Source organism: Balaenoptera acutorostrata, chromosome 20 (assembly GCF_949987535.1).
Source record: "Balaenoptera acutorostrata chromosome 20, mBalAcu1.1, whole genome shotgun sequence".
Classification (NCBI taxonomy): domain Eukaryota; kingdom Metazoa; phylum Chordata; class Mammalia; order Artiodactyla; family Balaenopteridae; genus Balaenoptera; species Balaenoptera acutorostrata.
In genome coordinates, this window is record NC_080083.1 from 3,250,161 (window position 1) to 3,274,758 (window position 24,598).

At 52.4% G+C, this 24,598-nt stretch overlaps 1 protein-coding gene across 2 annotated transcripts in view; it reads left to right on the plus strand.

The window, feature by feature from the left end:
- The first annotated feature begins 3,134 nt into the window (after nucleotides 1–3,134).
- The window catches only part of PMP22 (peripheral myelin protein 22), a 28,564-nt gene continuing 7,100 nt past the window's right edge, over nucleotides 3,135–24,598 (plus strand). Inside the window, exons 1-4 of one of the 2 annotated variants that reach the window (XM_007174101.2) lie at nucleotides 3,135–3,299; nucleotides 7,405–7,516; nucleotides 8,739–8,838; nucleotides 22,870–23,010. In XM_007174101.2, coding sequence (XP_007174163.1) covers nucleotides 7,439–7,516; nucleotides 8,739–8,838; nucleotides 22,870–23,010 — 319 coding nt within the window. In that variant the 5' untranslated portion in view covers nucleotides 3,135–3,299; nucleotides 7,405–7,438. Of the gene's footprint in view, nucleotides 3,300–5,696; nucleotides 5,870–7,404; nucleotides 7,517–8,738; nucleotides 8,839–22,869; nucleotides 23,011–24,598 lie in introns of those variants that run through there. The other variant, XM_007174100.2, reaches the window with a different exon arrangement.

The following is a 24,598-nucleotide window of genomic DNA, read 5'->3' on the forward strand; positions in this document are numbered from 1 at the left end:
CTGGTTCCACCCGGTGCTGGCCGCACGGGACAGTGAAACTGACACCTCCAAGGCAGGGTAAGTCAGGGCGCTGGAAAGGGGGGCGCACAGGACTGGGGCAGGTGGTGGAGGCTTTAGGACATTCTCTTCCTTTTTTTTTTTTTTAAAGTATTTATTTATTTATTTATTTATGGCTGTGTTGGGTCTTCGTTTCTGTGTGAGGGCTTTCTCTAGTTGCGGCAAGCGGGGGCCACTCTTCATCGCGGTGCGCGGGCCTCTCACTATCGCGGCTTCTCTTGCTGCGGAGCACAGGCTCCAGACGCGCAGGCTCAGTAGCTGTGGCTCACGGGCCCAGGGGCTCCGCGGCACGTGGGATCTTCCCGGACCGGGGCTCGAACCCGCGTCCCCTGCATTGGCAGGCAGATTCTCAACCACTGCGCCACCAGGGAAGCCCTCTCTTCCTTTTCTAATGAGAAAAGAAACCCGGATGTGTAAATGGATAAAACGTGTCAGTTTCTTTGGTGAGAAAAGGGAATTCGATTATATAACATCTATGGAAGCACCATGAAAAAGGTACAGATGTGCTCTGAACGTCGGACACCCATAAGAGGCTCCAAACAGCCCTGGGTACCGAGCATGGGCTCTGCAGCCAGGTGCCTGGTTTGAATCTGGCCTCTGCCGTTTCTTCACGGGGTGTCTTGAGAAAGTCACTCAGTGTCTTACTGTGTCTTGGTTTCCCTGTTGTAAAAAAGAGGCTGATGGGGTGCCTGTTTCCAAAGGCTGTTGTAAGGATAAAATGATCTGATTCACACAAAATGTTCAGAATGATGCCTCACACGCAGGAAGCACCAAGTAAAGGTGAGCTATTCTTGCTGTTATTACCTTGGTCAGTGACTTGTGGATGACTTACCTCTAGTGAGCTGAGGTAGCACTGTGCAGCCTGGTGTTGGGACGAGCTAGTCTCATGTGACTTCACTTTCTTTCCTCAGGGAGTTTGCCCAATTCTCATTTTCCCTAGCTAGAAGATGGGAGGAGATAATAATAATTAATAATAATAATAATAAATGTGATCTGGTGACGATTCTATTTATTATCATGGCAAGTAGCCCAGTGGATACTCTCCATGGTCCTCAGGATACATTGCTCAGCACAGATGCCTGGAGTGGGGTCCCATCTGGCTGAAGAGGGGCCTCTAGAAGTGGGGAGAGAGGTCTCGGCAGGCGTTTTCCTCGGCTGACTGTGGGGAGGCAGAGACCCTGGCCCAGGTTGGTGGGACAGCGTGTTGCGACCCACGAAGGGGCCAGCAGAGCATAGCAGTGACCGGCTGCCATGCCTCGAAGCCTCCAGAAGCATGTCAAACAGGTCACAGCCAAAGCCAGCGGGTCCTCAGGGCTTGGCTGCAGGGGGCCACGTGGAAGGAGGCACAGGGCTGGGAGAGCAGGTCCCGGATGCAGAGCTCATGCGAGGATGGAGGGCTGATGAGATTGGCCCAATCCAGCCAGAAGCAAGATCCATTCCCCACACCCCACCCTACCCGAGCCTTCTTCCTCTGAATCCTTAGGGCTTGGAGCAGGAGATCTTCTCAGACGGCTCCAGGCTTAGTCCTGGCCTGAGGGGCAGCGGCCTCTGTCATGCAGGCTTCAGCGTCGCATCATGGGGGCACCCAGGAAGGGGGCTGTCTGGGGAGGCCGGGAAATCATGCTCATCGGTCCCCATCACCACCGTGTCAGCGGAGGATTGTGGGAATCTCCTCGTCTGTCTGTGTCACACGCACGCACGCACACACACACACACACACACCAAATACACACACACGCCCCTGCTGTGCCTGGCAAGACTCTGACCACAGCTTGTGTAACGCTGCAGCCCGCACTAGGACTTACCTCGATTTGGGTTCCCCAAGAGAAGGCAGCTGGAAGGAAGCCCGGGACCGCCTGACACCATATGACAATCTGGCTGGATGCTGGAACATCCAGGGCTCGTTAGAAATGACCCACACCTGAGCCCCCTCCCAGGCCACCGCGTCCACGGCTCTGGGCCCGGGCAAGGATATTCCCAAGCTCTCGGGTGATTCTAAGGAACAGCCGAGGCTGAGATCTGAGATACGAAAAGAGGCTAAATTGTTTCCCTGGGCCTGGAAAGATGCTGGCTGGGGATAGGATAGCGGGGAAGGCCAGCAGGCCACCTCCTGACTGTGGAGGCCAACAGAACGCAAAGCATCTGTGGCAGAGAGGGACGTCCCCGCATGCATGGGCGCTCCGGATGGGGGACCCTCGACATAAGAGGGGGAGAAACTGCCAGAACTCCAGGAAACTCATTCAATGAAACCAAGTCCCCTTGCCTTGAAGCTTCCACCCAGGAGGACTTGCTAGAGATGGAGGACGCTTTCCGAGCTTGAAGGGGGACAAGCTGCAAAGAGCCCGAGGAGCACCTGCTTTCATTTGTCTACCTCTCCGCGGCTTTTCAATTGTTCTTCCAGTCTGTCCTGCCTGACAGGTTAGAATGTTCTCAACAGAGCTTTGCTTATTTGAATTATCTCATGAAGGTCAACATTTAATCACGACTCGATTAAAGGCCCAAGGAAGACAGAGCTGAAGGAACCCATTTCTTGGAGCTGGGTTCCAGTACCTGCCCATGTGGTAGGGCACAGAGGGGTCTAGACAGACAGGGCAGGTAGCAGGGCCCCTCTGCCGTTGGGGGCTGGGACTGCGGACGTGATTTGGTTCCCTGCAGAGAAGCTGTGAAGAGATGACCTGTGCAATGTCTGAGCCCCTTAAAATGATGTTGTTGATCAAGGATGAAACCTACCTGCACGCACGTGTTATACACACAGTGTATTTCATCTTTGCAGACTCCCCTGGGAGGGGAGGGGGATGGGACTGAGGCCTGGGGGACCTCTTTGTTCTCACACGGGCTGCCCCTTGCAGTGAGAATGGGCACACCCAAAGCTCCTCTCCTGGCTGAGTCCCGGCTCTCCACGCCCCCCAGGGCCTCTAGGGATCATTGTGTTTACTCAAATACGCAAAGCTGGGCACTGTCTCTTTAAATAGTAGAGGCTGAGAGGCTCTCAGGCCACCCTGACATATCCCAGCATTGGACCAGCCCCTGAATAAACTGGATGGACGCCCGGTCTGGCTTCAGTTACAGGGAGCACCACCAGGGCACATCTCGAGGATCCTGGCTGGAAGCAGCGGGGCTAGGTCTGCCAGCTGCCAGTCTCTCCACTGCCCTGTCCCCAGGGGGGGGGACTTGCCTGGGCATCCTTCACGTTTGACTGCAAAGAGAGCCGTGTGGAGGAAGGGGTTACACTGTTTGGCCTGGTGAGTTGTCTTGGCAAACTATGCCTCTGGATGGTGTGTGCTTATGCTTTACAGAGAGCTGCCCAGCCCCACGCCCTGCCAACCACAAATGGAAAGGGTGGCAGGGGAGATGGCACGTGTGTTGGAATTCACCAGAGAGTCAGAGGATTTCTAAAATCCTTGGTTAAGAGCTGGATATATACTCTGGCTGGGGAGGTGAGAAGGACCCTCTGGGAGCATCTAGAAACCTCAGTGTACCCAGAGTGGAAGGGAGAAAGGGGACCAGATATGCCTTCCCTGATGGGAAACAGCTCTGCACGCACAGCTGGCAGGTGGCCTTGGATTGGTAAGCAGGTGAGGGAGAAACCTAACCTCCCCTCCACCTGTAGCGGAGCCCTGGCCGGGCTCTGGGTGTGGCCGAGCTGGTGACACCAGCCACACTGGGTGGTATCCTGTCTTCCACCCCTCGGGGCTGAGTAGGCAGGACGCAGGCGAGGGGCAGTGAGGTGACCGCCAGGGACGGGTGTGTTCAGGTGTCCCACAGTGTGGTATGACCTGGTTATTGATTAAAACATTGGGTTCAAAAGAAAGGAAGAAATGAGCTCTACCTGACCACGTGTGCACTTTTCTAGATGCATATACTTCATTTAAAAGTTTAGCTGGAAAAAGAGAAAGGAAGGGAAAGAAACTCCTGAGTTAAACATGCTAATATTTATAAAGTGCGTAGAATAGTCCCGGGTACATGGTGATCATGTGAATATTGGTTAAATAAATAAAAATGTCTGAATGGCATATGAAGGGGGGCAATAATTCCCAGGGCAAACCCGGCCTAGACCATGACCCAGCAGGCGAGAGGTCACTCCCATTTGTAGGTAGAAGGTAGTCCTTCTACCTACATATGTGCTTTCAATCTATGGGATTGATAAGCAATTTTAGTTTAGGGGGTCAGGCTTTCCTTAAAAGGTTGTTGTGAGGATTAAATGTGAAATAATAATAATAATAATAATAATAATAATAGTGACAATTTACTGGGTACTGATCCTTTACTTTTTTCCAGACGCTATGCTAATTGCTTCACACACTTTTAATCAACACCATAACCCTTTAAAATGGCCATTCTCAGTCCTGTTTCCAGATGAGAGAACCGAAGCACCCCAAACTTCAGCTAAGTGCCCAAATCCACAACCCTGAGTAAGCAGGGTAATCGGGTTCATCTGAGCCCAGTGTCAACGTGCCTAACCATTGGACCACACCACCTCTCACAGAGGTGTCATGGGCACTGAGCGAAAAATTTACAAGGAGTCTTCTTTTTAATCTAAGGATTTTTGAAAGCCCATTGTTGGAAGATTTTTTTCAAATTATTTTTACTTGAAGAATGTACAATTAGCAACAATAAGCAGCTGCTTTCATATAGTAAAATAAGTAGCGTGGGAGTATTTGACTCATTCAGAGCGACGATGTTTTGTGACACAAACGCTGGCAGGTGGAGGTGTCTTGTGTATGACCTGCTGCACCCACCTTCCGGCTCCGGGTTCCTGCCTCAAGGCTGGACCCCCAGAGCGTCTTATTGGGGCGCGCCTATCGTGCGCCCGGAAGGGCTATCCTCTCTCCCCGTGACGCTGGGCGGACCCCGTTCAGGCGGCTATGAATCAGCTGATTTCCCTGGCTGCTCTTCCCCCACCTCAAATGGCCAACTCCCCACCCTGTGGCCAGGGACGCGAGCCGAGGCCGGGCGCCAAGCCAGGCAAACTCGCCTGGAGCGTTCCGGGGTGTGGTCTGGATCTCCCCAGCGACCCCAGGGCGCGCTGTCTTGCAGTGGGCAGGCCTCTCCCTCCTCCCCCAACCCTCACCCAGGCAGGCCCGCTAGATCGGTCCCGGGAATCCGAGGCACCCGGCGCACGGCCTGGGCGCAGACCTGATGGCGCGGGCGGGCTTGGCGCGGGTGCGCCCCGCTAGGACTGCAGGGCAGGCCAGGGACGCCGGGACCCGAGGGGAGGGAGGCCTGCCAGCGCTTAAGTGCCATCTCCCCCTACCCGTGGGAGGGTCGTCCAGGCTGGCTCTCCGCGCGGGCGCGGTCCGACTGCGTGCGCCCCAGAGCCCCGCGCTGGTCACCCACGGAGGCGACCTCTGGCGGGCTTTCCCACGTGGGCAGAGGGGCCAGTATATCGGTCAACTCTTGGTCTCCGTGAACTCCGCGGAGCCAGGGAAGCGGAGGTGAGAAAGCTCGCTGCCTCCTAGTTTCGAGGACAAGTCACCGCTGTTTTGCAGTCATCGACTTTCTCCTGGGGCGCAGTGAAGGCCGAGGAACTGACTCCTGCCCTGCCTCCCTCCTCACTGCCCTCTCCCCTCCCCGAGTCCCGCCCCCCTGCACACGCTGACCCAGGGACACACCCTACTGCAGCGACGCAGACAGGGCGTTGTTCCCGTTAAAGGGGAACGCCGGGAGCCTCCCTCCGGCCCCTCGCTCGGCGCACGCAGCCCCGCAGAGCAGCTGTCTTTCCGGACGCCAGCCTCCGAGCGGACGCACGCAGTTTGTGCCCGAGGCCACTCTGAGGATCTCCGAGGATCGGGGACAGCTATCCCTTTGGGCTGTAAGTGCTTTTGGCAGGGAAAGTGGAGGAGATGGAGGAGAAACGTGGGCATCTTCCGTAGACGGTGACAGAACGCGCGGAGCAGGGGACCCCGGGCTGGCGCGGTCCCCGATCGCGGGTAGACCACCGCCTGTCTCGCGTCCTAACTACGGGGCTTGTAGGGATCCATTGCGGGGTGCCTGGTGGTCTATAAGCCGCCGGGGACGCGGGTGCTGGTGTCCGGGTATGGGGCAGGGGCGGAGCACTTTTCGCCTCGCTGGACTCATTGGCAAAGCGGTCCCTGCGGTGGACATCTCCGGGGTACAGGACCCCCGTGCCCCCCCCCAGCCCCCGCCCTCGGCATTAGGAGTCGCTGGATTTAATTTAAACCTTCTGGGAGACATCAGAAAATCGTGCTTATTTCCTCCTGCACATTCCAGAGTTTCGCTGAAAGTGTTGCTTAAGGGGAGGGACGGAGAGGTTTGCGATTGGGTATTTTAAAAACCGAGTTACTGAAACGATGTCTCTGGCCCAAGATTCTGTCCTGAAGTAGCCCCCCAAACGTAGCTCATCTTCGCAGACGTGCAAATCCTCCCACAGGTCGGCGAGTCTCAGTCCCTAAAGTCTGCAAAATGTGGGGCTAGGACCACACCGTGGCGGAGAGAAGATGTCCTGCCGGCTCCGTCCGGCTGCGCTTCTCCTGGGACCCAACCCGTTCCCTCCGCCTCTCCTTCCCACCGGACACTGGCTCCCCTCCATCCAGGCTCCTGGGCCCCGGTCCCGGGAGCGCAACGGCCCGGCCCGCAGGGCTGCCTGGGGAAGCGCGCGCGGTGGGCAGGAGGCGCCGGCCCCAGCAGTTCTCTCCGGCCGTCCTTTCCTCTCCGCTCTACCCCGCTCTGCGCTTTCTCTCCGGGGCCGCTGGTGTCGATGCCAAGCTGTGCTGGGGCCGGGCCGGCTCCCCTGCGCGGGAGGAACTGGGTGGAAACCTGGGAGTCTAACGGAATGCGGAGCGTCCTGGGGTCTGGGAACCCGGCTTCCCGCCGCGCGCTCTCCCTCCCAGCTCGCCGCTGGCGTCCCCGGGCCTCTCGCAGAAATCTGGGCCCCTTCCTCTCACCCCCGGCTCCACCCCACGGCGGAACGCGAGCTCTCGCCCTCCGCCCCCCTTCTCCTCGTTGGGCTGCCCCCGGAGCCCCCAGGTGGGCGGAGGCGCGCTGCGGCCTCTGCTTGGCGCTCTGGAAAAACCTCGCCTCCCGGGGTGACTTCGACGTGCGTCGTGCGTACCACTTGTTTTGTTCCAAAAGCAAAAGAAGTTCGGTCGCAGGCGGGCTCGACGGACTGCGGGGCGGGGATGCCGCGGTCGGCTGCTGCCCTCTCTCGGCGGTCGCCGGGCGGGGTGGGCGGCCGGGCGCGGCGCCAGGCCCGGGCCTTCCGAGCGCAGGACCCTCCCTCCGCGTCCCTCCCTCCTTTCCTCCCTCCTTCCTTTCCTGCCTCGCTCGCTCGCTCGCGCAGGCCGGTTCGCTCGGCCTCACGTCCAGTTCGGCTCTCTCTCCGGCCAGGCAGAGACTCCGCTGAGCAGAACTCACCGCCAGAATGCTGCTTCTGCTGCTGGGTATTATCGTCCTCCACGTCGCGGTGCTCGTGCTGCTGTTCGTCTCCACGATCGTCAGCGTGAGTCTCCGGCGGGCGGCGGGCGGGCGGGGCGCCCGGGGCTCCCGGGGCTCACCCCGAGCCCGGCCTCCGGATGGCCGTTCCAACCGTGCCCCCTCCAGTTTGCAGACAAAGCGTCTCAGACATCCCAGGGCTTTTTGCAGTTTCTGGCAATCCGCGCCTTTCCAAAAGTAGTTTTGCGAAAACCAGAGCAGATTCAGGGGGAGGAAGGAAGCGAGCGCGGGGCTACGTTAAGCCGCGCAGGCCTCTCTTTAAGCCAAAGAATTTAGGTACAGATCCAGGGGTTCCCCCACCCCGCCCTTCATTTGATAAGCTTGCGTAGCATTTTCCTTAATGCAGGGTCGTTGAGGAAGGAAGTGGAGTATTTAGGGAGGTTAGTTTTTTCTCCAAATGGCATCCATCAGATGGGCGGTTTAGTTCATAAAACAGCCTTGAGGACTTGAAATTGGAAAGTTCAAATTGGCTTTTCCCTGAGAGTTCACAGCCCCAGGTCTGCTTTGCGCTGTGGACGTGGCACCTTCTTAGAAAAGCCTCCTCCAGTACAGACAGGTCACTGGGATAACGTGTGTTGCAAAACCATCAGACATCAGGCTCATTAGCTTTTAAACTTATTTTCTTGAAGCTGAGCCCAGACTCGGGCAGTTATGCGACCGTGGCCTTAACTTCTGTATATACAGCAAGTCCCAGGCGTGATGTTCTGGCCTGGTTCTAAGGTTGAGAAATAATTATGTTGGGGATTGGTGAGTTGGTTCATCATTTACCAGCATCCTCCCAACATCTTAAGTGTGCCTTATGGCGATCTTGTCCGGTTGATAGGAATTGCAAGTAAGGAAATGGGCTCAGAGTGGCTGCGGCTTTGGGAATGATACCCGGGAGATCGGGGGTGGGGCGAGACGGCTTGGATGTAGGTGTCCTGGGTTGACTTCACGGCTCCTTCTACTACAGCACACACCTCGGCACAGAGCAACTTATGTGTGTGTGGTACTTTTCCACTTACAGAGTGCTTTTCATTAGCAAAGCCCCAGCCCTCCCCTCTGGATGTCTGGGCCAGACCACCACCTCTCCGCTTTCTCAAGCACGACCCCGGGCTCTGGGGCAGGGCAGGGGCAGGCCCCATAGACGGCTTGATGAGGTTGCTCTTTGCCTGCCCTTGGCCTTCTCCCTTCCCCTTTCCGTCCCTCCTCACGGACTCCCCTGATTCACCATGTCTGGTTCTTTCCAGCAATGGATGGTGGGCAATGGACACGCGACCGACCTCTGGCAAAACTGTAGCACCTCTTCGTCGAGCAACGTCCAACACTGTTTCACATCCTCAGCAAACGGTGAGAATGGTTTTTTGCTCCACAAGTTCGTCCTGATCTGTCCGCGGCATGTTTCTCTGTCCAGACCTGGAAGCACTTGTTCTTGGAAGACACAAGCTAGAGAGTTGTTGCCAGGGTGGGGTGGGACGTGGCCAAGACGTCCCAAGGCAAAAGGGGCGGGGCAGTGGCTTCACTGGCTACACTGAGATCCGGGGGAGTCTTTGTGCATTCTCTCTACCTACAGAGAAGCCCTGGGGCACCACACCCCCTGCTTCCCATCACTTGTGTAAGGCTTCTTGTGAGCCAAGAAATGCGGACACACATAAGCAGTGATGATGCAAAAGCGTAGGCAGACCGCACTGGGAGTTTCAATCCAATTAGCGTCTTTGGTTTGGTGGTGGAATATCCAGGAATGTCCTGTGTCTTCCTGGTGCAGTGATGGAGGGGCTGTCCTAAGGAGAGATGGGCCAGCTTCTGGTCTCCAGTTACAGGATTTCCTCTCTGCCTCCTGGGCCTCAGGAGTGCCATTTAGTATCATAGCTGTTGAATGATTCCTCGTTGCAAGATGGGGCATGGACGCTATTTGCACAACCCCAAGCTGAGCCCGGGGGTATTTCTGCTCTGTCCTTAGCATCTTTTCTGTGAGATATTGGAAACCAGGCTTTCTTGGGTTCAGGTTAAGGGGTTAATTGGCCATGGAAGCACACACCAGATACTTCCAGCACCCGGAGGGAAGGAGGGCTCAGCGGGGACCTGGTGTCTTTGGATGTGGAGGGGCAGAGATAGATAGGATGCATTCTTGTTGGTGACTGGGAGGTGTCTGGTGGCAGCGTGGACCCTGGCAGGGGCCACAGTGCCTGGCGTTGAGGACGCAGTGGGCCAGGCTCTGCACGGTCTCGTGCTCCAAAGGACATGTCCTTAGCCTGGAGAGGGAAGTACCTATAGATGTGATGGAGCTTTCCTGACATCTTGGGTTTAAAGACCAGCAAAGTACACGTCTTCATGAGGCTGCAGCAGCCCCTAGATCAAGTGTTTCTGTTGAAGATGCTACGCTCCGTGAGAGAAACCAGTTCAGAGGCAGCTCAACAAAGCAGGGAGGGCAGTGGCCCTTCGTTCTGGATTTGCACAGTCCAGTGTCTTTGCTGGACTCTTCTCCTCGGGGCTCTGCACCCAGCAGTACTCAAGCTATCCCTGAAGCATCACCAACGAAATATCTCCAGCCTCAGTACAAAGAGAGACTGCTCGAGCTACTGTAGTTTATATGGGGCGGATAGGCAAGGTCTAGAAGACCCTGCTTTATGTTTCCACTTTCCTGGGGGGAAGAAAAGAAAGACCCCCAGTCTTGGTTGAAGGGAGCAGTCCTTAAACGTTTCTCTGAGTCTGTGAAGGATATTGAATTCCAGCCACCCGAGAGGTTGCGTGGTGAGTTGGCAATCAAATAACTGAAACGCTCAGGAGTGTCTGCGCACGTGGCCACGGCACTGCTTGGCCCCAAAGCCACAGCATCCGGGCTCCGGGGCAGGGTTTGGCTGAAGTTCGCTGAAGCTCAGGACGGGAGGCTCCCTGCTCGCTACTGACACCTGGTGGCCACGAGTGGTGACTCCGCCCACAAGGGCCGGCTTTCCCTGAGACCGCCCCCCCCACCCCGAGGTGTCCACCTGGACATTGCCCAACTGGCATTTGGCCACGTGGGGTTGGCAGGGGATTCTCGACTCTTAGTCCCGGAAGGGGCAGTTTTGGCAGGCATACTCCAACCCGGCTGGGTTTCAAGAGGGATGAGTCGGCAGAGGCGCAGTGATCTAAATTGTCCTCCCTGCAGAACAGTGATGTTTGCCTGCTGCTGACCTGCCTTCTGCATCTTCTGCGGTCAGGAGTGGCTGCTCCGCCCTCGCGGCAGCTCTCAAAGAGGCACCGGCGTTATTCCTATCGCTCAGCTGGCTCTCTGTGTCCAAGCTCATCTTCCCGGGTTCGGTGACAGTGGCTTTGGGGTGTGCATCGCGGGTCTTTATCCAAATCCGCGCGGTTGCTTCCCTGGGGGGGTCCCAGATCGTGCTTCCCCTCCACATCTGCCTTCTCGGCTCTCCCACGAAGGGCGTTCCGAGGAACTCTGGACAAGCTGGGTTTGTCTGCACTTGGGCTGATTCTAAGTCAGAACTTTCCATTTAAGCTTCCCCAGTGGTCGGTATCTCTGTTCTCATCTTCTGATGGCTCAGCTTGCGTTACAACCTCAGCTCTGATGGGGGTGAAGCCTCTGGGCCTCCTTTGCCTTTTCGATTGGGTTTAACCATTTCTGTGCCAAACAAGAGGTGAAAGAAATACAGAATTAAAAAAATTAGACTGCCTTTACAGATGAACTCTGCTAGTTGGAAACCAGTCACCTTGGTCCGTATTTGCTCTTAGAATGTTTCAAACATACTTTTTATTTGAGTGATTGAAAGTAATTTGTTACTGATGCCAATTTGTGAAGAATACGTTGCAAGCATGTTATGTGAAAACGCGTTGGTTTACATGACTTGCTATGTTTGCTGAGGGGGCTTGTTTTTGCATGTGCGGGGCTGGGGCAGTGCACCTCTGCAGGGCGTCATTCGCTTTTTTTTCTTACATGGATGGTGCTTATTGCCACATTAACTGCACGGCAGTCAAACGTCTATGTTATACAGTTGGAAGGAAACAGATTAGATTTTTTCCCTCAAACTCTTTCTTGATATTAGAGTAGTTTTAGATTCCTTACTAAATGCCCTCAACTCTGTCTGCTTTTCCATTTTCTAAATGTATTTACACACCCTCTGGCCCCATCCTGATCCTGGCTGCAGGTAGAGGTGAAGGAGGCTTAGTGGGGGAATATCTATCATGACCTTGTTTTGAATGCCTTTCGGCCTGAGGAATATAAGGGCTTGGAGAATATGGACGTTGGCCTTGACAGTCCTGAGCTCTGTGCAGGGGGATGAATCACCCAAGGAGTGGGGGCAGGCGGGCAGCGCCAGAGTTCAGGGGAGGAAGTGGAAGGCAGGTCTCATGTGGGAGGGGGGATTTGATCCATCCTCCAAAGGATGGGCAGGATTTAAGTAAATACAGGCAAGGAGGAGGCGATTCCCTATTGAGGCAATGATGACCTAAAGCAAAGGGAAGGCAATGGAAGGACACACTAGACCAGTTGGCTAGTGTTCCGATTGGGATTAAGATTGACTGCATAAAGCAGTACATCTTTAAATGGTAGTGGCCTAAATAAGATAGTTTATTTCTCTCTCTTTCAAAAGAAGTGTGGAAGTAGGCAGCCTGAGATAGGTATGGTTGTTCCATGAAATTGTCAGAGCCCCAGGCACTTTCTAGCTTATTTCTTTGCCATCTCTCAGATTTGGTCCTCATCCTCATGGACCAAAAAGGCTGCTAGAGCACCAGCCATTTTGCTACCCTTCAAGCAAGGGTAGAGAAAGGAGGAGGAGAAGAATGTGTCCCCCTCTCTTTTAATGAAATGTCTCCAGATAGACCACACACTTCTGCTTTTATCTCTTCCTGGAAGTTCATCACAGAACCACACCTAGTGACAAGGGAGGCTGAGAATGGAGTCATTTGGCTTCATGGGAAGCATGGCTTCTCGATTCATAGAAATTTAATAGCAAGCACCTCCCAGTAAGCCTGGCTTGAAACTCTTCTCTTCAGGGCTTTGACTACCCTCCTCCATACCAATCATACTCTTTTACAAGAGCTCTGCTGTGTCCTATGCAGTTTCAGAGCAGAGCCCAATTACTTTAGGATTCTCCAAATAGCCCATCTCTGCTGTGTCCTGGGCCCCATCAGCCAGACAGTGACCCATATTGGAAACTGGATATTCCTTCGACTTCCCCCTCTTTCCTTCCACCTCCCAAGTCATTAACAAGTCTTACTGTTTCATGATGTCTCTTGAATCCTTGTTTCCTTTCTGTCCGGACCTCTCTTCTGACCTCCAGACGAGCATACACAGCTACCTACCTGACAGTTTGGCTGGGATGTCCAGAGGCATCTCCAAGCCAGCCAGCCTTTGCTCCCCTTCACCCAACCTCCCTCTTTGATGGTTTCTAGTGTTTTAGTGGATGCCGCTTCACCATCCAGTGAGATTCATGCTCAGAGTCTGCCAGGATGTGTTTCCTTCTCTCCCTTCCCAGAATCATCCTAGGTCCCACTGGTCACTCTTCATCCCCACGCCTGTCACCATGCCTGCAGTTACTGTCGGGGCCATTGCTGCAGCCTCCTAACTCCTGACCTTCCTTCCTTACTTGTAACTCGTTTTGCATATTGAATCAAGGATGAAGTTTAAAAATACAAGCCTCATCATATTACTCTCAATTTAAAACCTCTCAGAGGTCCTTTACTGCTCTCCATCCTCAGATGAGCATCTTTGCTAAGGTCCATACCTGAACGACCTGCTCCTGTTTCCCATTAAGCCTCACCTCCCGTCTCTCCTCCCCTTCATCTTGGAATTTCAGCCTTCTCTCACTTCCTTGATCCTGAACTTCCCACCTCAGGACTCCCCCTGCCCTCCTTTCCCCCCTCCCTCTGTTCTTTCATGCAGGACTATTCACTGAACACCTGCCCCGTAGAAGATTCCACCGCAGACACCAAGGCTGCAAGAGTGGACAAGAGGTTCCATTTTACTGGGCGGAACAGTCCATAAACATGAATAATCAGGGGCAGTGATAGGAAGAACAAAGAGAATAAAGCAGGGTGATGTGTCAGGAGGGACGGGGGTGAGGAAGGGTGTCCTCTTGGAGAAATGGCCGCTTGAGGATGACCAGGAAGGAGTCGGCCACAGGGACATCTGGGGCAGGTTTTAGACAGCGGGACCTGCCGAGGACAAGATCTCTGGGGCGGGAAGGAACCTGGCAGAGTTGAGGAACAGAGAGCACAGGAGATGAAGCAGCAGGCCAGCCTGCAGGGCCTTCTAGATCCCAGAAAGGAGTTTGGTGCACATGGATGGGTTTCTAATTTCTATGATTTCATTTAGACCTGCTCTGTCTTATATGCGTTTCTCAGCTGTTTTATTCCAAGATGGAGTAACAGTCTTGTGCGTTTATAAGGCAGAATACATCAGAAATCTTCCAAAGTAGAAATGCACCCATCTATTTCCAGCAGCAGCGACCTCGTGGCCGTTAGGTTGTGGGCAGGATTAGACCAATGCTTCGGATTGAAAATTAGAAAAAAATAAGTCTTGCCAGTCTCAGGAGCCCCCGACTTGAGCCCTCGGTGCTCTCCTGTGGCTGTGTCTTCTGTGATCCCAGATTTATCTCATTTATCCACTTGGTGGCATTGTCATTTCTGCAAGGACATCATACCATTTCCTCATCTGTGGCTCAGCTTTTGGTCAGAATTTAGAAAACACAGGAGGCCCTCTGCACTTATGGGTTCATGTTGTGCAATTTAAAATCTCTGTGACTCCCTGGGCCAACCCGCAAGCTCTTGATTTTACAGGCCCTCGTGGGATGAGAAGGTCCTCGCAGGCGAGGGAGGTGCAGGGAGTGGGACGTGGTGTCACAGTGATGCAGTTTCAACCCTTGGCGTCTCTCATCAGAGGCCAGCACCCATGAGTTAATTCAGAAGGCGTGCTCAGACCTGTGTCTGTACCATATGGCCCTTGAAGCTCAGGCTTTGCTTTTTAAAAAATTTAAATTGCATTCCCAGGATTTTACCAGAGTCGAGAAAGCATCCCTTGTAGTTCAGGAGCAGGGATTGGCCGTGGGGTGGCCTGAGGGTGTGGATGTCAGTCTTTGGTGCCTGAGGAGAGGAAGTCTGGCACGAAGACTTCTGAGTATGTGCTCATCAGCACACACGTAGGCTCTGACGTTGGCGGGGACCTGGGAGGTCATCAGGTTCATCCCCCTTCCCATCCCACTAGCTTCAGTCTCTCTGCAACGTGCCCACCACATGCACATGCTACCAGTGATGGGGAGCTCACTACCTTTCAAGAGAACCTCTTTCGTTTTCAAAGAGCTGCCAGCGTGGTCCATTCATCCATTCTTCTTCAAATATATGGAGCGCATCCTAGGTGCTGGGCAGACAGAGCTCAACAAGAAAGACCAGTCCCTGCCCTGGCGGATGGAGCTCACAGTTACGCAGGGGAGACGGAGGATAGACAATGAATGAGTCATTGTGGGCAGTGGGCAGCGCTCTGCAGGAGACAGAGAGAGCGATGGAATAGCAAGTCACCACTGGGGAGGAAGCAGCTGGTCACGGCAGGCCTCTTCCTGCCAGAGTCACGTGGACGGAGGCTTAAAAGATGGGAGAGACCAGCTGTATGAAGAACAGCAGGAAGAGAATTCCAGGAGGTGATGGAAAGGGCCAGGGTCCTGAGGCGGGAAGAGTTTGGTGTGTCCACCAGTGCCAGGCTGGCGTTGCTGAGTGTGCTGGCTACAGGCAGGAGAGGACGGGCCGACGGCTCGGGCCATGATGCTGAGAAGGACGGCCCAGCCCCACTGAAGGGTTTGGAGCAGAAGAGTGGCGTGACTTGATTTGTGTTTTGAAAGCTCATTCTGGCCGTTACACTGAGAACGTAGAATGTCAGCAAAGCACTCGGATTTGGGAATCTGTGGCTCAGGGCAGAGGTCTGGGCTGGAAATTCAGATTTGGAGTCCTCCGTGTCTGCGGAGGGTATTTAATGTCGTGGTGCTGGGGAGTTGATGAGAGGAGAGGCAGAAGGAGCAGAGGGGTCCAGAGTGAGTCTCGTGACACTCCGGCAGCTGATGGGTACAGGAAGGGGTTGGCAGAGAGGTTGGGGAGGAGGGGCCGGTGATGCGGGGGAAATGCCATGGGATGCTGTCATTAACAAATTACATAGCTGAGGCCACGACTGTCCCCTGAATTTCCAGTCGTTTCTGGTTGTCTTCATTCATGCCTGGTGGGCTGGACCTGGGTTTTACAGGTTGCAGGCTTGTCCTCAAGGAGTTTAAACCCCCATCGTGTCCCCAGACTGACTCTTGAAATATTTGGAGGCTGCGGTTTTATCTCCCCGGGGTCTTCCTTTCTCTGGGTGATGTCTTCTTCTTGCAGTGGCTTTTCTGGTGCTGGTGACGGTCCTCTGCTGTCCCAGCTGGCTAACATGTTGCCTCTGGATGGTAAACATTGGCCTCTTGCCGCTTCTCTGCAGATGGCTCGTGGTTTGGCTTGGCAGGTGGGTGAGCAGAGAAGGGGAAACTCTCTCCCTTTGCCGTCCCAGTCTTCCTCCTTCCTCCCTATGTTCTGTGGATGCCAAACCTAAAGGAGGGCAGCAGGATCATTGAATTTGTTAGATTTCAAACATGCTTTTCAACTTCTCAGCACCCCAGTGGACGGGTACCAGGAGTCCCTGCTTTTCTGCACTGGGTCTGCCTCTTCCAAGCTGGTTACCTGGGGCAGGTGCCCTGGTGGCCTAATAGGGTGAGTGTGGAGGTGGGACCTTGAGTAGGCACCCATCGCATCCCATGTGCCCTGGAGCCTCTTCCTCTTCAGGATATAATTGTGACAGCGGGTGCGGGGAGGGGAACCTTTGAGGTGGGCCTTGGAAATTGGGTAGAACTTCAGTAGGCATGGGGAGGAGAGAAGAGTGGGTGCTTTACTATGACTGGTGGGCTGGGGGCTCTTAATTTCCATGATGCTTGGCTTCCTTTTTATATTTTAGGATTAAAAAGGAGAGGGGACCTCTGATTATTTTTATATGGAGGATACCTTTTAAAGCCAAAGGTCTTGAGCCCCCTCCCCCCAGGCATACCCTCCTTCCCTGTACATTTCCATCTGCACAGCTTGTGATCGGGCAGTTAAAATGCCTTTCTCCTTTCCACTGTCATTGTGCGTGGCCAAACCCCGCATGTCCAGGTGGCCTGTTCTTAACAACACCAACAAAAAAGGTTCTCCAATAAGTCAATTTGGAGAACACCATTTAAAAGTTACCCAGGCTATTTTTTTTAATGGTAAGACTTCTCAGAGCCTTGAGTACGTCATTGTACATTTCAGTGTCTGAGGAGGGAGGTTAATATACTTGACCATGGACCCACTTCTTCTGTTTTTCTGTTTAATTAGCAACAAGTCTATGGGAAACACAGCCTAACCTGACCCTCCTGTTACTGGAGTTTTCCAACCAGGGAATAGAGGAAGCCTGAAACAGCTGAATATTTTCAGTAACCTCAGAACCTCAATGGCTGTATTATATTCCCTGTTCAAGTCTAAAGACTAGTGAGAATAAGACTTGTGGTATCAAACCACACATATAAATTAGACTCTGGAAAACTAGTTCCTGTGCCCATCAGGAAGCCTCTTGGTTAGGAGGGCAGTTAACTGAGTGATGGTGTCAGGTGCAGCCAGAGCGCCTTGAACTTCTATTCACTAGTCATCAGCCAGAGGTTCTGCTGGAGTTGAAATGCCCTCGTGATTGTGAGTTGAAAGAGCCTCCCCTGTGGTCTTCCTCATCCGCGTGAGCTCCTGGCCAGAGGGAGCTGAAAGCCCCTGTGTAGCTTGCCCCTCTGGCAAGCATCCTGCGTGGGTCACGGGCAAAGTTAGCCCGAGCCCTGGGCCCGATTTCAAAGCTCCCACTGGACTGAATGGGAAGGAGCTGGAGCCCTGGGCGAGGACCACGCGGGGCCCTGTATAGGCTCCCACCTGGGCGAATCTTAACAGCCAAGGCCACCTGGATAGGAGGCAGGCCGCTCGGCAAGTCAGCCGTCTCTGGGATGACATTCATCCTGAGGAGGAAGGAAAGTGGCGGTTTGTGGGATGGCAGTGGGTAGCGAGGTTTGAGGGTGGGGAATCGAGGCCTGGTGGGTCACGTGCTTTGGAAAGCAGCACAGCATTATGCAAATGGGTGGCACTTACTCCTGCAGTGGTGACTCACCCCCATGGCCTCTTTCCTCCTGGCTTGGCTTCCACCAGTTTATGCTCTGACTCAACTGCCACTGTCCTTCCGTTCACTTTCCGGAAAACCTGTTCTCTCGATGGAGTCAGAGAGCTTTTATGAACTGCCTGAGTGGAGTGCAAGGTGGGGAGGGGCTGCCAGGGGCGTGGCTCGAGGCTGGGAGTGAAAGATGCACAAGAACGCAGAGGGGCTGGTGCACTCAAGAGGCTCGCATCCCTTCTGAGCTCTTCCCTCACCAGATCGTTGGCCCTGGGCTAAGAATACAGCTGAGGGGGCAGATGTATTTCCTTCATTGCTTAGCTGCCGCTGGGGCAGGGATCTGACCTTGGGTCATTGGGCATCTCCAGCTTTCCCTTCTGCGGGGGGAGCGGGTGGGCTGACAGCCACGGCCTGGCCCACGTCAGAGAGCTGTCAGCAGCCCTATTACCTGACACGCGCATCAGAACAGCAGGTCTGCGACAGGCTTTTAATTCCTGTGCTTGGCACCAACGTTGGAGGTTACAACGCTGCCCCCGGGGATTCCACGAATAGTTCTCAGGCACTGAGCAAGGCCTGGAGAATGACAGTGGGTGCTGATCATGGGCTCTGCTAATGACCCTGAACTTGTGATTTGGGAGAAAAGAGTATCACTGCCTTGGAGCTTGGGTAGAAGTTCAGACTCACCACTTGGCACGGTGGCCTCACATTAAGGTTGATCTGTATGAAACAGGACTGCAGTCGACAGGGCTTTCTCTTCCGTCCAGGTCTCTCCACTCTAACAATTGTTTTCTGTACATCGGATGTGCTTGTCTGTAGCAGAGGTTGGCAAATGATAGCCTGCAGGTCCAGTTGGGTCCCCGGCCTGAATTTGTAAAAAAGATTTTATTAGGTGAACAGGCCACACCCACTCATTTACATATTGACTAAGGCTGATTTTCTGCTAAGGTGGCAAACTTGAGTAGTTGCCACGGAGACCATATGGCCTTCGAAGCCTAAACTATTTACAATCTGACTCATCACAGATAATTTGCCAACCTCTGTGCTGAAGATTACGTATGAATCGATAGCAGAGTTGTATTAAAACACTTTTTGGTGTTCCTGTTGGCACCTTATAATAATATGGCTTATGTGGACACGGTTGTCCCCGTTATACATTTACTTGGTGCGGCCCAGATGGAGATGACCCAGGAACCACCCCTGAAACAGTCTGTAGGTGCTTATTTACCCTGCCCCTCAGCTCAGCCTTTGAATGGGGTTATTTGTACTGTACAGAGCTTTTTTTTTTTTTTTTTTAAATTTTATAGCTACTTGATTTATTTATTTATTTATTTTAGGCTGTGTTGGGTCTTCGGTTCGTGCGAGGGCTTTCTCCGGTTACGGCAAGTGGGGGCCACTCTTCATCGCGGTGCGGGGACCGCTCTTCATCGCGGTGCGCGGGCCTTTCACTATCGCGGCCCCTCCCGTTGCGGGGCACAGGCTCCAGACGCGCAGGCTCAGCAGCTGTGGCTCACGGGCCCAGCCGCTCCGCGGCATGTGGGATCCTCCCAGACCAGGGCTCGAACCCGTGTCCCCTGCATTAGCAGGCAGATTCTCAACCACTGCGCCACCAGGGAAGCCCCAGAGCTTTTATATCAACACTTTTATTTGATCGTTACAACAATCCTCTGAGATAGTTAATCCCACTTGTTACAGGAGAGGGATTCGGGGGCAAAAATATGCAAGTAGCCAGTTAAGCCGGGGGTACCCAGGCCTGTTCTAATGGGGTGCGTGGCCTGAGCACGGCTGGGACCAACAGCCTGTAGGTTTAACACACGTACTGTCAATATCATTCCTTGCTGAAGAAATTTTTACTTCTCATCTTGATTTCTTTATCCAAGGGATTATCTGGAATACTGTTTTGAAATTTCCAAATTTACTTTGGCTGGTTTGTTTTGAATTTCTACTTTCTGTTTGCCTTTAGTTGTGTTTACATCATGTCTGCTTTTTTTTGAGATTTATTGAGATTTTTTGGTTGTTGCCTGCTGCATAGTTTGCAAGACTGTCCCATGTGCGTTTGAAAATAATTTGTAGTCTTTGTTATAGGGACATAAATTTTCTACATAGCTATTAAACTGAATTGGTTAATGCTGTAATACAAATAATCTATATCTTACCGTATTTTTGATCTAACTTGATTTATCTATTCTGAGAGAGCTATGCTTAAGTCTTCCACTATGACTGTTAGCTTTATCAATTTCTTCTCATTTCAGTTATTTTTTGCTTTATATTTTTTCCAGGCCATGCTATTATATGCATAGAGATTTATGACTTTTATTTCTTCATGGTAAACTGGATCTTTCCTCACTATGAAATAATCCCTCTTTGGCCATTTTCATCTTTTTCAGTTTGAATTCCATCCTCCTGATGCTATTATTACTGTATGTTTTTGTTAATATTTGCCTGGTGTCTCTTTTAAAAATCTTTTGATTTTCAACAGTTGTTGGTGTTAGGTATATCTCTTGTATCAGACTATAGATACGAATTACGTAATTCAAGATGGAATTCCACATCTTATAATGAGTGACCTGAGCCCATTCACACATGCTGTGATTGATATAGTTGGACTTGCTCTCATCGTGTATGTGTATTACTTATTGTGCTTAAGGTTGAAAACTTTCTTCTTCAACTTTGTATCCCCAGGACAAACCAGAGAGCTTGGCTCAAAACAGTAGGCGTTCAGCCAAGACCCATTGAATAAAAACTTCCTTGATTTCCTGATTGTGATCTGATTTGAGGAACAACTTACGGAAAGCTAACTCAATTGTAATGAGGTTGGCACTAAAATTCAAGTTCCTGGTGAAAGAGTTTCGAGAAGAATTTCATTACATTATTAAATCTAAGGGACTTCTCCTACTGATGTAGATTTAACATGTATGATTTTGAGTTTTCTCTAAATATGAGGTCTGGCAGAAGTTCCTGTTGTTAATGATAGGTAAAGACTTAGGAAAAGATCTCAGAATCAGAGAAGGAAGTCTAGGATGACACCTGCACCAGCTGTGCCCCTTCTGAGGGTGTGCCTTGAAGGCCATTCCTCAGCAAAATAAAATCACTGTTTTAGTTCTAGATTTGGGGCTCAGATTTCTTTATGTTTCCAGCTTCGCCTACCAGAGCGCTGGATAATTGCTTTATTACAAAAAATGATATTATGGCAGCATTGGCTTTGCTGCAGACCACTCCTCCAGAAGAACTGCTACGCTGGGCATAGTGGTTCAATTAGAGATATAAAAATGAAGTTGGGGGCTTCCCTGGTGGCGCAGTGGTTGAGAATCTGCCTGCCAATGCAGGGGACACGGGTTCGAGCCCTGGTCTGGGAAGATCCCACATGCCGCGGAGCAACTAGGCCCGTGAGCCACAACTACTGAGCCTGCGCGTCTGGAGCCTGTGCTCCGCAACAAGAAAGGCCGCGATAGTGAGAGGCCCGCACACCGCGATGAAGAGTGGCCCCCGCTTGCCGCAACTGGAGAAAGCCCTCGCACAGAAACGAAGACCCAAGACAGCCAAAAATAAATAAATAAAATAAAGAATTATTTAAAAAAAAAAAATGAAGTTGGGATGGCTCACAGCCCATCAGACATCCTTTTCTAACCTTAATTGACAAAGAAATTGCAAAGATAAAGGAAGCATATAGTCCGTCAGGGTGGAAAGAACACTAGACTAGAATCAAGGGCCTCCCAGCTTTGGCTATGCCAATGGGGCTCATCCAAACATCTCTGGAAATCTCGGTCAGTACAAAGAGGTGGGTTAGTTGATCCCTCAGGCTTCTTCCAACTCTAAAATGCTTCCAGGCTCAGTCTGGAAAAATGTCTGTGTCTGTGAAACTCTAGTCACGGTTACCCTAACCAGCACCCTTAAAATTCTGCCTTGAGCTACTCGCAGCTCAAACCAGGTTCACCTTTGTGAGTTATTGGACTTCCCTGGCAGCCCAGTGGTTAAGACTCTGTGCTTCCACTGCAGGGGCCTGGGTTCGATCCCTGAGTGGGGAACTAAGATCCCGCATGCTGCATGGTGTGGCCAAAAAGAAACAAAAAAAAGGGAACATCTTCGCGAGTTATTGATGATAAACCATCCAGATTTCACAGCTTTTTCTACTGTGTTAAGCACTGGTGTGTGTTTTTCTAAGCCAGTGCCCATTAATCCATTACTGAGTGGAGAGGATCAAACCTGGGTCTTCTCTAATTGATCTTTCTTGTTTAGAGCAGCGCCCACCCCAGAGATTCTCAGGTGCTTGGAAGGAAGGACGCAGGCGACAGGTTGGCGAGGCCCCTGGAGGTCTCCCGGGGGCACACTGCAAGTTCCCCTCTCTGGTGTTAAACCCAGGCTGTTGCCTCTTGTCCGTTCCTTCCTGAGATGACCTTCATCTGCAGTAGACGGTGAACTACAGAGTTCCCTTCCTTGCCTGCATTTCAGTTGGATGCCTGGAGATCTGATCTAAGGCTGGGGGTCCAGCAAAGATGAGGAAGTGTCATCCGTGGTCCTGTCTGATGGTCGGACTGAGCACCCACGGCTCCGAGATCAGCCAGGAAAAGACACAGCGTGGCTGAGGGAGAGCGGGAGTTCGTAGCTAAATAAAGCATGCTCTTCCCATCAGCATTTGCTTACGACTTCCTACAGATTTAGTCTTGGCTCCAATAGCATTTTCTTCTTCCCAGCCATCCCCACGGTCTCTCTGTCTCCTTGGGGGATGCTGATATTTTGAACAGTGGTTTGGAACTATTCTCAGAATCCAGGGGCCCCGAGAAGCCCTTCGAACCCCCGAGGGCAGGGAGAGAGGAGGCAGAGGGCGGGGCTCAGAGCCCCTTGAACACACGCACATCTGTGTCAGTAACACATTTGGCTAAAAGACTGGAAGGGAATTCAATGTATTTTAACTGGAGTTTAACCCCTTGCGGTGGGACTAGGTAGTGTCCTAGAGCCTTTTCTTAAAACGTCTACGATTAAACACGTATTAATACATTTTTTTTCCCTCCGAAAGGAAGCAGGAAATAAAGAATGACTTTTCAGAGCGGGAAAGTGAATAGTCTGAGTTCTGTTCACAGGAGGGACGCTGCTGCTGCCCGGGGCGGGGCCGGGGGGCGTGGCTTTCAGCCGTCCTGGTGCCCCGGCCCCGCCCCCCGCGGCAGAGCCCCGCCTCCCCGCGCCCCAAGCCCTGGCTTTTCCTAACCCAGTGTCTCCTCCCTCAGAATGGCTGCAGTCTGTCCAGGCCACCATGATCCTGTCCATCATCTTCAGCGTTCTGTCCCTGTTCCTGTTCTTCTGCCAGCTGTTCACCCTCACCAAGGGGGGCCGGTTTTACATCACCGGAGTCTTCCAGATCCTCGCTGGTAAGTCGGAGCTGACCGAGCCCATGAGGGGGCTGGGCACCCCCAGACTGCAGGATGATCAGTCAGAAGGGCGTGGTTCCAGAATGACTGGCGTGCGGGAGTCCTCGCCGCGGGTGGATTTCATACAGCACAGGTGTGTGTGTGTGTGTGTGTGTGTGTGAATCTGGGAACTCTCCACTTCTCCATGGAACGCGGTGCATAGGAAACGGGACTAGGGGTTCTGGAAGGAGGGTTCCTAACCTGGGACGGAGCTACAGTTCGGACATATCATCAGAGGTAAATGCTGAGGATGTCGGTAGAGCACAGGACAGTCTTGAGGGTGGATTTCTGTAGCTCACTTTATGCCCCGGGACCATCCCTGCTTCAGCATGGAAAGGGCCCCGATCTGCCGCCGAGGTTGCTCTCAGGCACCTGTCGCCTACCTCTAAGCAGTGATGGGGCCACCTGGCAAATTCTTATGCTCCTTTACTCTGGCCCCTGGGGTCCACCAGGCTCCGACTTACTGCGGTCTTCCTTTCGGCATGTGTAACACGCCATCGGTTCCAGGTTGTCCACACGCACCATGTGCAGGGTCCTAGACGTGATGATGCCTTCTAGCTCTTGTCTCTGGATTCTGGCCATTGTCTCACTGTGTTTCCTTCTATCCTTCTGTCCATTGATGGCCAGTTGACTGAGTCAGCAGAACACTGGAGAGACATAGGAAGCAGATGTGGTGGATTCTACGGTCCAGGATAATAACTCATAAAATCTGTATGTACCAGAGTACGTCTGGGGACTGAGAAATGTTCTCACTTCTGGCCCCTGAGTGGGCAGGGGTGTAGCATCTCTTGTTTAGTTGCTGAATCACCACCGTGACTCATGAGCAGTCATTGGAGGGTTGAAAACAGCACACAAGTCCTGGATGGATGGATGGATAGACGGATGGATGGGCAGGCAGAGCTCATGGCTTACATAGGTTTGCATGGCAAGACACAGCCTGACGTTGAAAGTCGATGACCCTTTTCTAGAAGCCAGAGACTTATGCTTTACTGGAAAAAGTAAGTAAACTAGAGAACCATTTCTCATCAAATACCTAAATACAACATGTCAATGTGCACAGTTTGGAATTTCAAAACCAAACAGTGCTTTGCTACTTGATTTTATCAAGGTTTTATTATATCAGCCAAGCTTCTGGGAGTGTTGCCAGCTTTGCTAAATTACTAATTCTTCAGTGAGATATCATTTCTGGGTACGTTAGGAGCAGTGATCATTATTCACCCCATTTCCAGAAGTAACACAGAAAACTAGAATATATTCTGGGATTTCCTTTTAGGCTCCCTGTTTGCAGTTTGATATCAATGGTGATCCTCTCCATGGTATCAGTGATTATATCCTCAAGAAAAAGCGATATAAAATACTTATATTTGATCTATACACACTCGTTATTTTACTGATAAATAAACTGAGATTGGGAGAGGCTAAATGAACACGCAGCTCATGCAAGGACACTGGTTGCCCCCATTTCTTCCCATCCCACGTGGACTGAATATATTTAGAGATTCAGAATCCACCCGAGTTTTTAAGGAATGCAACATCCAAGGCAGAAACT